The sequence below is a fragment of the Dendropsophus ebraccatus genome, chromosome 4, assembly GCF_027789765.1.
Source record: "Dendropsophus ebraccatus isolate aDenEbr1 chromosome 4, aDenEbr1.pat, whole genome shotgun sequence".
NCBI lineage: Eukaryota > Metazoa > Chordata > Amphibia > Anura > Hylidae > Dendropsophus > Dendropsophus ebraccatus.
In genome coordinates, this window is record NC_091457.1 from 135,624,105 (window position 1) to 135,641,829 (window position 17,725).

Below are 17,725 nucleotides of genomic sequence, written 5' to 3' on the forward strand. Positions count from 1 at the left end.
CTCCCACTATGTTGCTGCCCCCCCTTATAGATGGCCACCTCTCCCCCGCTTATAGATGGCCCCCTCCCCGCCCCCTTATAGATGGCCCTCTCTCCCCCCTTTATAGATGACCCCCTCTCCCCCCATTTATCGATGGCCCCCTCTCTCCCACCCCCTTATAGATGGCCCCCTCTCTCTCCCCCCTATAGATGGCCCCCTCTCTTCCCTCCTTATAGATGCCCCCTCTCTCTCTCCCCCTTATAGATGGCCACCTCTGCAAAGCAGATAATAATAATAAAAAAAACTCATCTAACAACCCGCTCCCACGTTGAGCCTCTCTCCTGCTGCAGCCTCCGTCCGGCCCTTGGATGATGCCCAGCTGCTAGGACGAGACACCCCCAAAAATAATTAGACTGGGAGTTTTTCCTCTTTTTAAAGACATTCTTGTCTTTTCATTTCCACCTAAAAAGCAGAATCTAAGAAAACAGTCTAAACATTCAAATATATGCTGAAATGTATACAAAGGCTTGTAGTTCAGCAGGCTAGTCATCCGTCAGGCCTTCCCAGAGACCATTACCTCTGGATGGTGTTCCTAATTTCCCCCTCCATGTAAAGCTTTGTTTACATGTAGTATTAGTAGCCATAATTAGAAGGGTGGCCGAAACACGCAGAAAAAGGTGCAATCTTTACAGAAAGGTGCACAAGTACAAATGGCATAAAAGTGGACTGCAGTTGTAACATAATATGCACAATAGCAATACAATGAGAACAAACAAGTTAAAAACAGATACAATCGCAGTTCTTTTAGTAAGGGGGTGTTCTCCCTATTTACATATCCTTGCTGTGATGAAACTAGGAAATGTGTAAGTAGAATTGTATTTTGAAACTACATGCTATGTATGAAACTATCCTTACAATGCTGTAGAATTCCTGTGAAAGAAACCCCATCCCATCCTGTGCTGCACACAATGCTGTCTACATAGGAGACACTGCATTGTTTGTACTGTCTTAGAGGTACTACGGCCATAATCTTTTTCTTTTAAATCAACTGGTTTCAGAAATTTATGTAGATCTGTCATTTAATTCTATTTAAAAATCTCAAGTCTTTCCATACTTATGAGCTGCTGTATGTCTTGCAGGAAGTGGTGTTTTCTTTTCAGTCTGACATAGTGCTCTCTGCTGCCACCTCTGTGCAAGACAGGAACTGTCCAGAGCAGCAGCAAATCTCCATAGGAAACCTCTCCTACTCTGAACAGTTCCTGTTTTGGGCAGAGATGTCAGTAGAGAGCACTGTGTCACATTGAAAGGAAGACACCATTTCCTGCAGGACATACAGCAGCTGATAAGTATGTGAAGACTTGAGGTTTTTTAAGTAGAAGTAAATTACAAAACTATATGCCATGTTTCTCCGAAAATAGGACATCCTCCTAAAAAAGTAAGACACCCCCACTACCAACTAGCCTGAAGTAAGTCATCCCCCAGAAAATAAGGCACCCCCACCCTAAACTAAAGCACCCCAACAAACTAAGGCACTCTTGAAACTAAGGCCCTCCCAACTCGCCTAATCCCTTTGTGGACCTTGACAGCTGGCACCGCAGGCATACGGGTCCATGTGCTGCCACACGTCCTGACATCACACATCCCACCGTCGCACTTTCCGATATCACACGTCCCGCCAGTGCACGTCCCGACATCCCGCCACATTCTTCTACAGGACGTTGGTGAGTATGCTTGGGAGAGATGTGGGGAGAGCTGGGGGAAGGCCTGGAGGAGAGCCTGGGGGAAGACCGGGGGGAAGGCCGGGGGGAGGGCGGGAAGGATGGAAGGAGAGCCGCGGGAAGGCCAGGGGGAGAGACAGGGGGAAGGCCGGGGTGAAGGCCAGGGGGAGAGTCGGAGCTAGGGAGAGAAATAAGACATCCCCTGAAAATAAGACAGAGTGACTCCTTGGGATAAAAAATTAATATAAGGCACTTTCTTATTTTCGGGGAAAAACATCAACTATCTGAAACCAGTTGGTTTGAAAGAAAGATTTTCACAGGAATACCCCTTTAAAGCGACTCTGTACCCACAATCTGAGCCCCCAAACCACTTGTACCTTCGGATAGCTGCTTTTAATCCAAGATCTGTCCTGGGGTCCCTTCGGCAGGAGATGCAGTTATTGTCCAAAAAAAAACAACTTTTAAACTTGAAGCCTGTGCGACACGGGAGTATCTGTGCCCTAACTTTGCACCACCTCTCCCCCCCCCTCTCTTCATCATTAGGAATGCCACTGAAACATTTTCTCCATGCTGAACATTACACAGGTCCTTAACCTCTTAGGGACATATGACGTACCCGTACGTCATATGTCCCCAAGAGGTGTTCAGAGCGGGGGACGAGCGGCGACCCCGCTCTGAACCGCCACAATCCCGGGTGCCGTGTGTAGCCCGGGACCGTGGCTATTAGCGGGCACGGTCCAATCGCCGTGCCCGCTAATCAGGTAATCTGAGGCAGCTGTCAAAGTTGACAGCTGTATCCGATTACCGTATTCAGCCGTTCCCTGGTGTCTAGTGGTGGAGATCGCTCCTCCGGGACGTTGTACCAGAGGAGCTATCTCCCTGTCTGGTGCTGGCCGGGCACCAGAATCACACCCCTTTTCCCATTTTTACTATCACCGCATGCTTAATCGCCCGAACTATTAATTAATCACATTCCTGATCTCGCACGGTAAATGGCGTAAGCGCCAAAAAATCCCAAAGTGCAAAATTGCGCATTTTTGGTCACATCAAATCCAGAAAAAATGTAATAAAAAGCGATCAAAAAGTCGTATATGCACAATCAAAGTACTGATAGAAAGTAAACATCATGGCGCAAAAAATGACACCTCACACAGCCCCATAGACCAAAGGATAAAAGCGCTATAAGCCTGGGAATGGAGCAATTTTAAGGAACGTATATTTGTTAACAATGGTTTGACATTTTTACAGGCCATCATTTACAATAAAAGTTATACATGTTATATATCGTTTTAATCGTAACGACTTGAGGAACATATATAAGAAGTCAGTTTTACCCAAGGGCGAATGACGTACATACAAATACCCCCAAATAAAAGAAATGCGTTTTTTTTTTTCAATTTCACCACACTTTGATTTTTTTTCTGGTTTCGCAGTGTACTTTATGCAAAAATTCAGCCTGTCATTGCAATGTACAATTAGTGACGCAAAAAATCAGGGCTCATATGGGTTTCTAGGTGGAAAAATGCAAGTGCTATGGCCTTTTAAACACAAGGAGGAAAAAAGGAAAACGCAAAAACGAAAATTGCCCCCGTCCTTAACCCTTAGAGCACCCTGCCAATTTCAATTTTTGCGTTTTTCCCTCCATGTGCTTAAAAGGCCATAGCACTTGCATTTTTTCACCTAGAAACCCACATGAGCCCTTATTTTTTGTGCCACTAATTGTGCTTTGCAATGACAGGCTGAATTTTTTCATAAAGTACACTACGAAACCAGAAAAAAATTCAAAGTGTGGTGAAATTGAAAAAAAAAAAGTATTTCTTTTATTTGTTTTTTTTTCGTTTTTACACCGTTCGCCCTGGGGTAAAACTGACTTGTTTTGTATGTTCCTCAAATCGTTACGATTACAATGATATGTGACATGTATAACTTTCATTGTATCTGATGGCCTGTAAAAAATTCAAACCATTGTTAACAAATATATGTTCCTAAAAATCGCTCCATTCCCAGGCTTATAGCGCTTTTATCCTTTGGTCTATGGGGCTGTGTCAGGTGTCATTTTTTGCGCCATGATGTGTTATTTCTATCGGTACCTTGATTGCCCATATGCGACTTTTTGATCACTTTTTATTCCAATTTTTCTAGATTTGATGCAACAAAAAATGCACAATTTTGCACTTTGGTATTTTTTTGCGCTTACGTCATTTACCGTGCGAGATCAGGAATGTGATTAATTAATAGTATGGGCGATTACGCACGCGGCGATAGTAAACATGTTTATTCATTTTTATTTATAACATGGGAAAAGGGGGGTGATTCTGCCTTTTATTAGGGGAGGGGGCTTTTTACTAATAACACTTTTATTTTAACTTTTACACTTATACTAGAAGCCCCCCTGGGGGACTTCTAGTATAAGTGCACTGATCTCTCATTCAGATCTGTGCTGCATAGATATGCAGCACAGATCGATGAGATAGGCACATCGATTGCTTCCGGCTGCTGCAGCCGGAAGCAATCGAGTGCCGAGACGGGACCAGCGCCGTTACGGCGCTGACCCTGGAAGCGGTAAAATGTGTGGACAACGTCACGGAGGAGCAATCCTCCCCACTAGACACCAAGGAACGGCTGCATTCGGTAATCAGATGCAGCTGTCAACTTTGACAGCTGCATCCGCTTACTGTATTAGCGGGCACGGCGATGGAACCGTGCCCTCTAATACCCGTGGTCCTGGGCTACGAGCGGCACCCAGGACCGCTGCGGTTCAGAGCGCGGCCGTCGCGTACGGGTACGTCCAGGGTCGCCTAAGGGTTAAAGGGTTAAAGAGTTGTAATTTATTTATTTTTTTTGCAGAAATCAATAGTCCAGGCGATTTTAGGAAACTTTGTAATTGGGTTTATTAGGCAAATATGCCATCATCTGCATTTAAAAAGACTTTTCCAAGGCCCCCCCTCCTTCCTCTTTTCCATTCACTGCAAAATATCAGGAAATTGTGACTTGTTGCATCAGACACACCCCTGTCTGTTCTATAGAGAGGGGAGGAGGAAGGAGGGACATGAGTCGGCAGCGAGAGCAGAGAACAAAGGGATTACAGGCACAGAGCTGGGTGACAGCTGTATTCAGAGGTCAGAGAGGTCAGTGCTGACTGTCAGAAGAGATAGCCGGGTCATGTAGTTGTAAATTAACTCTTTGTTGTCCTGTTTTGATGTCTAATTTTCCTCTATCCATAGGAGAACAATGAAGACAGGGGGGAGAGCTTCAAACTGCTTTTTCATGATAAAATTTCATTTTTCAGCTAATAAACCCAAATACAAAGTTGTTTAACCTCTTAAGGACATATGACGTACCGGTACGTCATATGTCCGCACTTGCACTTCAAAGCGGGGCCGCGCGGCGGCCCTGCTTTGAAGTGCCGCGATCCCGGGTGCCGCGAGTAGCCCGGGACCGCTGCTATTAGCGGGCACGGTCTGATCGCCGTGCCCGCTAATTAGCTAGTCGGAGGCAGCTGTTGACAGCTGCCTCCGATTACCGGAGGCAACGTTTCCCTGGTGTCTAGTGGGGGAGATCGCTCCTCCGGCACCTTGTCCCGGAGGAGCGATCTCCGTTACTGATGCCGGCCGGGGACGCGTCCAAGATGGCGCCGTCCTCGGCTCGGCACTCGTTCGTTTTCGGCTGCAGCAGCCGAAAGCAAACGAGTGCCGATCTCATGGATCTCTGCAGCATATCTATATATATATATACATGTTATATATATATATATACATGTTATATATCGTTTTAATCGTAACAACTTGAGGAACATGCATAACAAGTCAGTTTTACCCCAGGGCGAATGGCGTAAAAACACATTTCCCCCAAATAAAAGAAATGCGTTTTTTTTTTCAATTTCACCACACTTTGAATTTTTTTCTGGTTTCGCAGTGTACTTTATGCAAAAATTCAGCCTGTAATTGCAAAGTACAATTAGTGACGCAAAAAATAAGGGGTCATGTGGGTTTCTAGGTGGAAAAATGCAAATGCTATGACCTTTTAAACACAAGGAGGAAAAACCGAAAACGTAAAAACGAAAATGGGCCATGTCCTTAAAGGGTTAAAATCGCCTGTTCTATTGATTTCTGCAAAAAAAGCCATGTGCCGGGCTTGCACAGGTGGGGAATAGGAGGTGATCTGCCTGGAGCATTCCTAATGATGAAGAGGGTGGGGAGGAGGGACAGAGGGGTGGTGCAAAGTTAGGGCACAGATACTCCTTGTTTGCCACGGGCTTCAAGTTTAAAAGTATTTTTTTAGGACAATAACTGTATCACCTGCCAAACGGACCGCAGGACAGATCTTGGATTAAAAGCAGCTATCCGAAGGTACAAGTGGTTGGGGGGGGGGGGGGGGGGGGTCAGATTGTGGGTACAGAGTCGCTTTAATAGCGGCCCAGGGCTCCGGTCGAGGGACTGGTATCCAGCTCTACTGTAGATTATAAACAAGACTGTACTGTTTATAAACAAAACGTTTTAATAACCACCTCTATGCTACAAACATGGGAAACAGGACACTGAATGTAATGTATCTTAGATTAAGTTAAAAGTAATATCAGAGGCCAATTTAATGTTATTATAATTTAATAATAAAATATTATTATTATTATTATTATTATTATTATTATTATTATTATTACAACAGGTATTGCAGTCAATGGACAACTTATTGGAAACAAGAAAACAGCCAATGTCATATCAAATGAGACTTATTTTGGAAGAATTGGAATTGTAAACAGACAGATGAAGATAAGAATTGAGGTGACCACCGACAAAATCACTGTCCTGAACCATAAGAACAAGAAAATGTTTTCATGGAAGAAAACAGGTTCTATAAGCAAGGAAGGGTAAGACTTTTCTAATATACTGAAATTCCTATGAACACTCTCTAAATTACTGCCCTATTCACAAATAAGATCCAGTGATCAGCTGATCAGTTGTGATCCAAAACAGAAAACCCCATACTTGGGGCAAAGTCATTTGATCCACTGGAACAGTCAGCCTACTCTGAATGCCTGTTCACTCTAAGGCTATGTTCACACAACGTTTTTTCCGCTCTGTTTAAAATTTTGAGTCTTAAATAACGGACATCATTTAGCTGTCTAGCCTCCCCTTAGTGCAATGACGGCTGTTGGTACATTATTCTAGTTTAGGGTTACTAATTGGCCTCTGGGTGTGTCTTAATTGAAAAGACAATTGAACTTAATAGTCAAAACGGAGAGAGAACAGCGACAAAAGAAAAACTTTGCGTGAACAACTAATAAAAAACGTCCGCTGTTTGTAAAAGACGTCCGAAAATAATGATGTCCGCTTCAAAAATCTGTCAGATAAATCTATCTGTGTTAAGGCTCCCTAAGGCTAGATTCCCACTGGAAGGCTGCCATCTTGTTAAATAGATGGCCGCTGATAGTGATCATGATCATTATTAGCGGCCCTCTATGTTACAAGACAGCCGCCTTCCCCCATATTTTCCTGAAGTTGGAACATAGTCTAACTAGTAAGTAGTAAGTTGTCATTACTAGTAGTCATTTTGTCTACTGAAACAATGAGGCAGATGTTTTTGACTACATAAACCAAAGTGGACCTAACAACCAGTTTATATAATATGGAATCTCTATAAATATTTCTGTGTTTTTACTCTTCTAGGTTTAATCTGGTGGTCAACAAAAGAAGTAATGTGACCTTTTCATTTGAAGAAGGAGCAACATTTGTCATTATTCTGCATGAAGTCTGGAAAGATCATCCTGTCCATAGGGATTTCCTGGGTTTTTACACATTGGACCATCATACATTTTCTCCGGAAGTCCATGGACTGCTAGGTAACATTTGTTTCTATATTATACATACATGTATTTCTCTCCCTTTATTTTAACCCTCTTGCTGTCGGGTGTCCTTGACATTTTGATCCATCAGGGCAATTTTCACAATTCTGACATACGCTATAAAAAAAAAGTTACACTCTAAGGCTATGTTCACACTACATAAAAGTACGGGCGTTGTTGCCATCGACAACAACGGCCGTACTTTGTACGGTGTGGAACACTGCCTACATTTCTATTGGATCCCGGCCGGAGCGTATACACATAGTATACGCTCCGGCCGGGATCCCATGCGGACCCGCAAATAACTGACATGTCAATTTTCTGCAGCCGCAATTCAGTGAATTGCGGCCGCAGAAACCCATGTCAGTTCACACAATGAATCAAGCGGCTCCCCCAGCCGGGTCACGGAACGGCCGGTCTCATACACAGTGTGCACATAGCCTAAATCCCAAGCACGACGGTAGAGCAAATTTATGCAAATTAAAGCCAAGAGTAAAAATTTTATTTAAGTAAAATGTATAAAAATACATGTACTAAAAAAAGTTGCGAGTTTAAAATAAACTGTGCAAGTTCATGTATGTCATGAATCATAATCATAATAATTGATAATAATAATAATAATAATAATAATAATAATAATAATAATAATAATAATAATAATAATAACTAGATTTGCATTTCCAGGAAAATACATAGTGCTTGAAAAGAGCGCCCCTTTACCAGTGACTTCCCTTTAAGAGAAACTTGGATCCCATTCCTTTAAGAGCGACATGGGTCTCGTCCCTATAAGAGTGACTTGGGTCCCTTTAAGAGTGACTTGGGTCCCGTCCCTTTAAGAGCTACATGGATCCCTTTAAGAGCTACATGGATCCCATTAAGAGCGACTTGGATCCCTTTAAGAGCGACCTGGGTCCCTTAAAGCGACCCAGGTTGCTCTTAAAGGGACCCAGGTCGCTCTTAAAGGGACCCAGGTCGCTCTTAAAGGGACCCATTTCGCTCTTAAAGGGGCCCAGGTCGCTCTTAAAGGCACCCATTTTGCTCTTAAAGGGACATATTTCGCTCTTAAAGGGACATATTTTGCTCTTAAAGGGACCCATTTTGCTCTTAAAGGGACACATTTCGCTCTTAAAGGGACATATTTTGCTCTTAAACGGACCAAGGTCGCTCTTAAAGGGACCGATTTTGCTCTTAAAGGGACATATTTCGCTCTTAAAGGGACCAAAGTCGCTCTTAAAGGGACATATTTTGCTCTTAAAGGGACCAAGGTCGCTCTTAAAGGGACCGAATTTGGTCTTAAAGGGACATATTTCGCTCTTAAAGGGACCCAGGTTGCTCTTAAAGGGACCCATTTTACTCTTAAAGGGACCCAGGTTGCTCTTAAAGGGACATATTTCGCTCTTAAAGAGACCCATTTTGCTCTTAAAGGGACATATTTTGCTCTTAAAGGGACCCAGGTCGCTCTTAAAGGGAGCGATTTTGCTCTTAAAGGGACATATTTCGCTCTTAAAGGGACCCATTTTGCTCTTAAAGGGACATATTTCGCTCTTAAAGGGACCTAGGTCGCTCTTAAAGGGACACAGGTCGCTCTTAAAGGGACCCAGGTTGCTCTTAAAGGGACCCATTTTGCCCTTAAAGGGACATATTTCGCTCTTAAAGGGACCAAAGTCGCTCTTAAAGGGACCGATTTTGCTCTTAAAGGGACCAAGGTCGCTCTTAAAGGGACCGATTTTGCTCTTAAAGGGGCATATTTCTCTCTTAAAGGGACCCAGGTCGCTCTTAAAGGGACCCATTTTGCTCTTAAAGGGACCCAGGTTGCTCTTAAAGGGACATATTTCGCTCTTAAAGGGGTTGTCCGGCGCTAAAAGATTATTCACAGAATAACACACATTACAAAGTTATACAACTTTGTAATGTATGTTATGTCTGCGAATGGCCCCCTTCCCCGTGTCCCACCACCCCCACCCGTGTACCCGGAAGTGTGGTGCGCTATACATACCTGTCACGTGCCGACCACGGTCTCCGATCCTCAGCAGTGACGTCTTCTTCGGGCGGCCAGCGGATCTTCCCGAGTGCTGGCCGCCCTCTGCAGCGTCATCCGAAGCTCAGCCGCGATTGGCTGAGCATAACTGTGCTCAGCCAATCGCGGCTGAGCGGCTGATGACGCGGCCGCGTCATCAGCTGAGTATAGTAGACCGTGGTCGGCACGTGACAGGTATGTATAGCGCACCACACTTCCGGGTACACGGGTGGGGGTGGTGGGACACGGGGAAGGGGGCCAATCACAGACATAACATACATTACAAAGTTGTATAACTTTGTAATGTGTGTTATTCTGTAAAAAAATTTTTAGCGCCGGACAACCCCTTTAAAGGGACCCATTTTGCTCTTAAAGGGAAATATTTCGCTCTTAAAGGGACCCAGGTCGCTCTTAAAGGGACCGATTTTGCTCTTAAAGGGACATATTTCGCTCTTAAAGGGACCCATTTTGCTCTTACAGGGACCCAGGTTGCTCTTAAAGGGACCCATTTTGCTCTTAAAGGGACATATTTCGCTCTTAAAGGGACACAGGTCGCTCTTAAAGGGACACAGGTCGCTCTTAAAGGGACCCAGGTTGCTCTTAAAGGGACCCATTTTGCCCTTAAAGGGACATATTTCGCTCTTAAAGGGACCCATTTTGCTCTTACAGGGACCAAGGTTGCTCTTAAAGGGACCGATTTTGGTCTTAAAGGGACATATTTCGCTCTTAAAGGGACATATTTCGCTCTTAAAGGGACCCATTTTGCTCTTAAAGGGGCCCAGGTCGCTCTTAAAGGCACCCAGGTCGCTCTTAAAGGGACCCATTTTTCTCTTAAACGGACCAAGGTCGCTCTTAAAGGGACCAAGGTCACTCTTAAAGGGACCAATTTATCTCTTAATGGGACATATTTTGCTCTTAAAGGGACATATTTCGCTCTTAAATGGACCCAGGCCGGTCTTAAAGGGACCCATTTTGCTCTTAAATGGACATATTTCACTCTTAAAGGGACCAAGGTCGCTCTTAAAGGGACATATTTCGCTCTTATAGGGACCCAGGTCGCTCTTAAAGGGACCCAGGTCGCTCTTAAAGGGACATATCACTCTTAAAGGGACCCAGTTCGAGCGAAACGGGTCTCTTTAAGAGCGAAATATTTCCTTTAAAGGGACCCAGATCACTCTTAAAGGGACCCATTTAGCTCTTAAAGGGACCCAGGTCGCTCTTAAAGGGACATATTTTGCTCTTAAAGGGACCAAGGTCGCTCTTAAAAGGACCGATTTTGGTCTTAAAGGGACATATTTCGCTCTTAAAGGGACCCAGGTCGCTCTTAAAGGGATCCATTTTGCTCTTAAAGGGACTCAGGTTGCTCTTAAAGGGACATATTTCGCTCTTAAAGGGACCCATTTTGCTCTTAAAGGGACATATTTCGCTCTTAAAGGGACCCAGGTCGCTCTTAAAGGGACTGATTTTGCTCTTACAGGGACCCAGGTTGCTCTGAAAGGGACCCATTTTGCTCTTAAAGGGACATATTTCGCTCTTAAAGGGACCAAGGTCGCTCTTAAAGGGACACAGGTCGCTCTTAAAGGGACCCAGGTTGCTCTTAAAGGGACCCATTTTGCCCTTAAAGAGAAATATTTCGCTCTTAAAGGGACATATTTCGCTCTTAAAGGGACCCATTTTGCTCTTAAAGGGGCCCAGGTCGCTCTTAAAGGGACCCAGGTCGCTCTTAAAGGGACATATTTTGCTCTTAAAGGGACCCAGGTTGCTCTTAAAGGGACCCATTTTTCTCTTAAAGGGACATATTTCGCTTTTAAAGGGACCCAGGTCGCTCTTAAAGGGACCCAGGTCGCTCTTAAAGGGACATATTTTGCTCTTAAAGGGACCCAGGTTGCTCTTAAAGGGACCCATTTTTCTCTTAAAGGGACATATTTCGCTCTTAAAGGGACCCAGGTCGCTCTTAAAGGGACCAAGGTCACACTTAAAGGGACCCATTTTGCTCTTAAAGGGACATATTTCGCTCTTAAAGGGACCAAGGTCGCTCTTAAAGGGACCGATTTTTGCTCTTAAAGGGACATATTTCTCTCTTAAAGGGACCCAGGTTGCTCTTAAAGGGACCCAGTTCGCTCTTAAAGGGACAGATTTCGCTCTTAAAGGGACCCAGGTTGCTCTTAAAGGGACATATCTTGCTCTTAAAGGGACCCATTTTGCTCTTAAAGGGGCCCAGGTCGCTCTTAAAGGGACCCAGGTCGCTCTTAAAGGGACCCATTTTTCTCTTAAACGGACCAAGGTCGCTCTTAAAGGGACCAAGGTCACTCTTAAAGGGACCAATTTATCTCTTAGATTTCGCTCTTAAAGGGACCCAGGTTGCTCTTAAAGGGACATATTTTGCTTTTAAAGGGACATATTTCGCTCTTAAATGGACCCAGGCCGGTCTTAAAGGGACCCATTTTGCTCTTAAATGGACATATTTCACTCTTAAAGGGACCAAGGTCGCTCTTAAAGGGACATATTTCGCTCTTATAGGGACCCAGGTCGCTCTTAAAGGGACCCAGGTCGCTCTTAAAGGGACATATCACTCTTAAAGGGACCCAGTTCGAGCGAAACGGGTCTCTTTAAGAGCGAAATATTTCCTTTAAAGGGACCCAGATCACTCTTAAAGGGACCCATTTCGCTCTTAAAGGGACCCAGGTCGCTCTTAAAGGGACATATTTTGCTCTTAAAGGGACCAAGGTCGCTCTTAAAAGGACCGATTTTGGTCTTAAAGGGACATATTTCGCTCTTAAAGGGACCCAGGTCGCTCTTAAAGGGACCCATTTTGCTCTTAAAGGGACTCAGGTTGCTCTTAAAGGGACATATTTCGCTCTTAAAGGGACCCATTTTGCTCTTAAAGGGACATATTTCGCTCTTAAAGGGACATATTTCGCTCTTAAAGGGACAAAGGTCGCTCTTAAAGGGACCGATTTTTGCTCTTAAAGGGACATATTTCTCTCTTAAAGGGACCCAGGTTGCTCTTAAAGGGACCCAGTTCGCTCTTAAAGGGACAGATTTCGCTCTTAAAGGGACCAAGGTCGCTCTTAAAGCGACATATTTCGCTCTTATAGGGACCCAGGTCGCTCTTAAAGGGACATATTTCGCTCTTAAAGGGACATATTTCGCTCTTAAAGGGACCAAGGTCGCTCTTTAAGAGCGAAATGGGTCTCTTTAAGAGTGAAATATTTCCTTTAAAGGGACCCAGACCACTCTTAAAGGGACCAATTTTGCTCTTAAAGGGACCCAGGTCGCTCTTAAAGGTACTCATTACCCCCCTCAAGGGACCCAGGTCGCACTTAAAGGGACCAAGTTCGCTCTTAAAGGGACCAAGGTCACTCTTAAAGGGACCAATTTATCTCTTAAAGGGACATATTTTGCTCTTAAAGGGACATATTTCGCTCTTAAATGGACCCAGGTCGGTCTTAAAGGGACCCATTTTGCTCTTAAAGGGACATATTTCGCTCTTAAAGGGACCCATTTTGCTCTTAAAGGGACATATTTAGCTCTTAAAGGGACCCAGGTCGCTCTTAAAGGGACCCAGGTTGCTCTTAAAGGGACCGATTTAGCTCTTAAAGGGACATATTTCGCTCTTAAAGGGACATACTTCGCTCTTAAAGGGACCCATTTTGCTCTTAAAGGGGCCCAGGTCGCTCTTAAAGGGACCCAGGTCGCTCTTAAAGGGACATATTTTGCTCTTAAAGGGACCCAGGTTGCTCTTAAAGGGACCCATTTTTCTCTTAAAGGGACATATTTCGCTCTTAAAGGGACCCAGGTCGCTCTTAAAGGGACCCAGGTCGCTCTTAAAGGGACATATTTTGCTCTTAAAGGGGCCCAGGTCGCTCTTAAAGGGACATATTTTGCTCTTAAAGGGACCCAGGTTGCTCTTAAAGGGACCCATTTTTCTCTTAAAGGGACATATTTCGCTCTTAAAGGGACCCAGGTCGCTCTTAAAGGGACCCAGGTCGCTCTTAAAGGGACCCAGGTCGCTCTTAAAGGGACATATTTTGCTCTTAAAGGGACCCAGGTTGCTCTTAAAGGGACCAAGGTCACTCTTAAAGGGACCCATTTTGCTCTTAAAGGGACATATTTCGCTCTTAAAGGGACCAAGGTCGCTCATAAAGGGACCGATTTTTGCTCTTAAAGGGACATATTTCTCTCTTAAGGGGACCCAGGTTGCTCTTAAAGGGACCCAGTTCGCTCTTAAAGGGACATATTTCGCTCTTAAAGGGACCAAGGTCGCTCTTAAAGGGACATATTTCGCTCTTATAGGGACCCAGGTCGCTCTTAAAGGGACCCAGGTTGCTCTTAAAGGGACATATTTCACTCTTAAAGGGACCCAGGTCGCTCTTTAAGAGCGAAATGGGTCTCTTTAAGAGTGAAATATTTCCTTTAAAGGGACCCAGATCACTCTTAAAGGGACCCATTTCGCTCTTAAAGGGACCCAGCTCGCTCTTAAAGGTACCCATTACCCCCCTCAAGGGACCCAGGTCGCACTTAAAGGGACCAAGGTCGCTCTTAAAGGGACCAAGGTCACTCTTAAAGGGACCAATTTATCTCTTAAAGGGACATATTTTGCTCTTAAAGGGACATATTTCGCTCTTAAATGGACCCAGGTCGGTCTTAAAGGGACCCATTTTGCTCTTAAAGGGACATATTTCGCTCTTAAAGGGACCAAGGTCGCTCTTAAAGGGACATATTTCGCTCCTATAGGGACCCAGGTCGCTCTTAAAGGGACCAAAGTCGCTCTTAAAGGGACCGATTTTGCTCTTAAAGGGACATATTTCGCTCTTAAAGGGACATATTTCGCTCTTAAAGGGACCCATTTTGCTCTTAAAGGGGCCCAGGTCGCTCTTAAAGGGACCCAGGTCGCTCTTAAAGGGACATATTTTGCTCTTAAAGGGACCCAGGTTGCTCTTAAAGGGACCCATTTTTCTCTTAAAGGGACATATTTCGCTCTTAAAGGGACCCAGGTCGCTCTTAAAGGGACCCAGGTCGCTCTTAAAGGGACATATTTTGCTCTTAAAGGGGCCCAGGTCGCTCTTAAAGGGACCCAGGTCGCTCTTAAAGGGACATATTTTGCTCTTAAAGGGACCCAGGTTGCTCTTAAAGGGACCAAGGTCACTCTTAAAGGGACCCATTTTGCTCTTAAAGGGACATATTTCGCTCTTAAAGGGACCAAGGTCGCTCTTAAAGGGACCCATTTTTGCTCTTAAAGGGACATATTTCTCTCTTAAGGGGACCCAGGTTGCTCTTAAAGGGACCCAGTTCGCTCTTAAAGGGACATATTTCGCTCTTAAAGGGACATATTTCGCTCTTAAAGGGACCAAGGTCGCTCTTAAAGGGACATATTTTGCTCTTAAAGGGACCCAGGTTGCTCTTAAAGGGACCAAGGTCGCTCTTAAAGGGACCCATTTTTGCTCTTAAAGGGACATATTTCTCTCTTAAGGGGACCCAGGTTGCTCTTAAAGGGACCCAGTTCGCTCTTAAAGGGACATATTTCGCTCTTAACCCTTTAAGGACATGGCCTATTTTCGTTTTTACGTTTTCGGTTTTTCCTCCTTGTGTTTAAAAGGTCATAGCACTTGCATTTTTCCACCTAGAAACCCACATGACCCCTTATTTCTTGCGTCACTAATTGTACTTTGCAATTACAGGCTGAATTTTTGCATAAAGTACACTGCGAAACCAGAAAAAAATTCAAAGTGTGGTGAAATTGAAAAAAAAAACGCATTTCTTTTATTTGGGGGAAATGTGTTTTTACGCCATTCGCCCTGGGGTAAAACTGACTTGTTATGCATGTTCCTCAAGTCGTTACGATTAAAACGATATGTAACATGTATAACTTATATTGTATCTGATGGCCTGTAAAAAATTCAAACCGTTGTTAACCAATATACATTCCTTAAAATCGCTCCATTCCCAGGCTTATAGCGCTTTTATCCTTTGGTCTATGGGGCTGTGCGAGGTGTCATTTTTTGCGCCATGATGTGATCTTTCTATCGGTACCTTGATTGCGCATATACGACTTTTTGATCGCTTTTTATTACATTTTTTCTGGATTTGATGCGACCAAAAATGCGCAATTTTGCACTTTGGGATTTTTTTTGCGCTGACGCCGTTTACCGTACGAGATCAGGAATGTGATTAATTAATAGTTCGGGCGATTACGCACGCGGCGATACCAAACATGTTTATTTATTTATTTGTTTACTTTTATTTAAAACCTGGGAAAAGGGGGGTGATTCAGACTTTTATTAGGGGAGGGGGCTTTTTACTATTAACAACACGTTTTTTTTTTTTTTACACATATACTAGAAGCCCCCCTGGGGGACTTCTAGTATATACACTTTGATCTCTCATAGAGATCTCTGCAGCATATCTATGCTGCAGAGATCCATGAGATCGGCACTCGTTTGCTTTCGGCTGCTGCAGCCGGAAACAAACGAGTGCCGAGCCGAGGACGGCGCCATCTTGGACGCGTCCCCGGCCGGCATCAGTAACGGAGATCGCTCCTCCGGGACAAGGTCCCGGAGGAGCGATCTCCCCCACTAGACACCAGGGAAACGTTGCCTCCGGTAATCGGAGGCAGCTGTCAACTTTGACAGCTGCCTCCGATTAGCTAATTAGCGGGCACGGCGATCGGACCGTGCCCGCTAATAGCGGCGGTCCCGGGCTACACGCGGCACCCGGGATCGCGGCACTTCAAAGCGGGGCCGCCGCGCGGCCCCGCTTTGAAGTGCTAATGAGGACATAGGACGTACCGGTACGTCCTATGTCCTTAAGAGGTTAAAGGGACATATTTCGCTCTTAAAGGGACCAAGGTCGCTCTTAAAGGGACATATTTCGCTCTTATAGGGACCCAGGTCGCTCTTAAAGGGATCCAGGTTGCTCTTAAAGGGACATATTTCACTCTTAAAGGGACCCAGGTTGCTCTTTAAGAGCGAAATGGGTCTCTTTAAGAGTGAAATATTTCCTTTAAAGGGACCCAGATCACTCTTAAAGGGACCCATTTCGCTCTTAAAGGGACCCAGGTCGCTCTTAAAGGTACCCATTACCCCCCTCAAGGGACCCAGGTCGCACTTAAAGGGACCAAGGTCGCTTTTAAAGGGACCAAGGTCACTCTTAAAGGGACCAATTTATCTCTTAAAGGGACATATTTTGCTCTTAAAGGGACATATTTCGCTCTTAAATGGACCCAGGTCGGTCTTAAAGGGACCCATTTTGCTCTTAAAGGGACATATTTCGCTCTTATAGGGACCCAGGTCGCTCTTAAAGGGACCCAGGTCGCTCTTAAAGGGACATATTTCACTCTTAAAGGGACCCAGTTCGAGCGAAATATTTCCTTTAAAGGGACCCAGATCACTCTTAAAGGGACCCATTTCGCTCTTTAAGGGACCCAGGTCTCTCTTAAAGGGACATATTTCACTCTTAAAGGGACCCATTTACCCCCTCAAGGGACCCAGGTCACTCTTAAAGGGACCCGGGTCGCTCTTACAGGTACTTAGTTCGCTCTTAAAGGGACCCATTTAGAGCGGCTTGGGTCCCTTTAAGAGCGACTTGGGTACCGTTCCTTTAAGAGTGGCTTGGGTACCGTCCCTTTAAGAGCAGCTTGGATCCCGTACCTGCTACATGGCTGCCTTAGCTCTGCTATTTTACTGACTGACCTCTGCTACTTATAATGGTAAAGACCATTGCTCGGTTACCATGACAATCTTACTCATGTCAGGGAGACAAAATGGTTAAGGACCTTCCATATATTACATCTTCTATTGGCCAATAGTGGACATGTGACTGTGGATGGTGTGATACAATGCATGACGAGACCTTAGAGTTCCTATTGGCTGCTATATTTCAGCTATTTGCATATGTGCTGTGATTGGCTGTTAGCGGTTAGAGTGTGGCCATTATTTGCAATGGGCCATTATTTTCTATGGGAAATTTGGGGTCTTTAAACATAAATTTCTTAAAAACGACAAATCCATTCGAAACGAAAAATAGATAGCACACCACACACCGCCGAGGGCTTCGAAACGCAGTTTGAACGGAGTCTGTGCGCAAAGCGGTTCGGGCTGTATTACGCGCAGAAAAATGGCTGGAAGAAGAAACGGAAGAAGAAGAAGAAGAAGAAGAATACGGATTACA

General features: G+C 44.6%; 1 protein-coding gene across 3 annotated transcripts in view; it reads left to right on the top strand.

Annotated features, from left to right (window-relative positions):
- Positions 1-17,725, top strand: part of LOC138788804 (inter-alpha-trypsin inhibitor heavy chain H3-like) — an 86,817-nt gene that overhangs the window by 64,531 nt on the left and 4,561 nt on the right. For all 3 annotated transcript variants that reach the window (XM_069967101.1, XM_069967102.1, XM_069967103.1), the window contains 2 exons: positions 6,363-6,564; positions 7,364-7,536. In XM_069967101.1, coding sequence (XP_069823202.1) covers positions 6,363-6,564; positions 7,364-7,536 — 375 coding nt within the window. The remainder of the gene's footprint in view (positions 1-6,362; positions 6,565-7,363; positions 7,537-17,725) is intronic.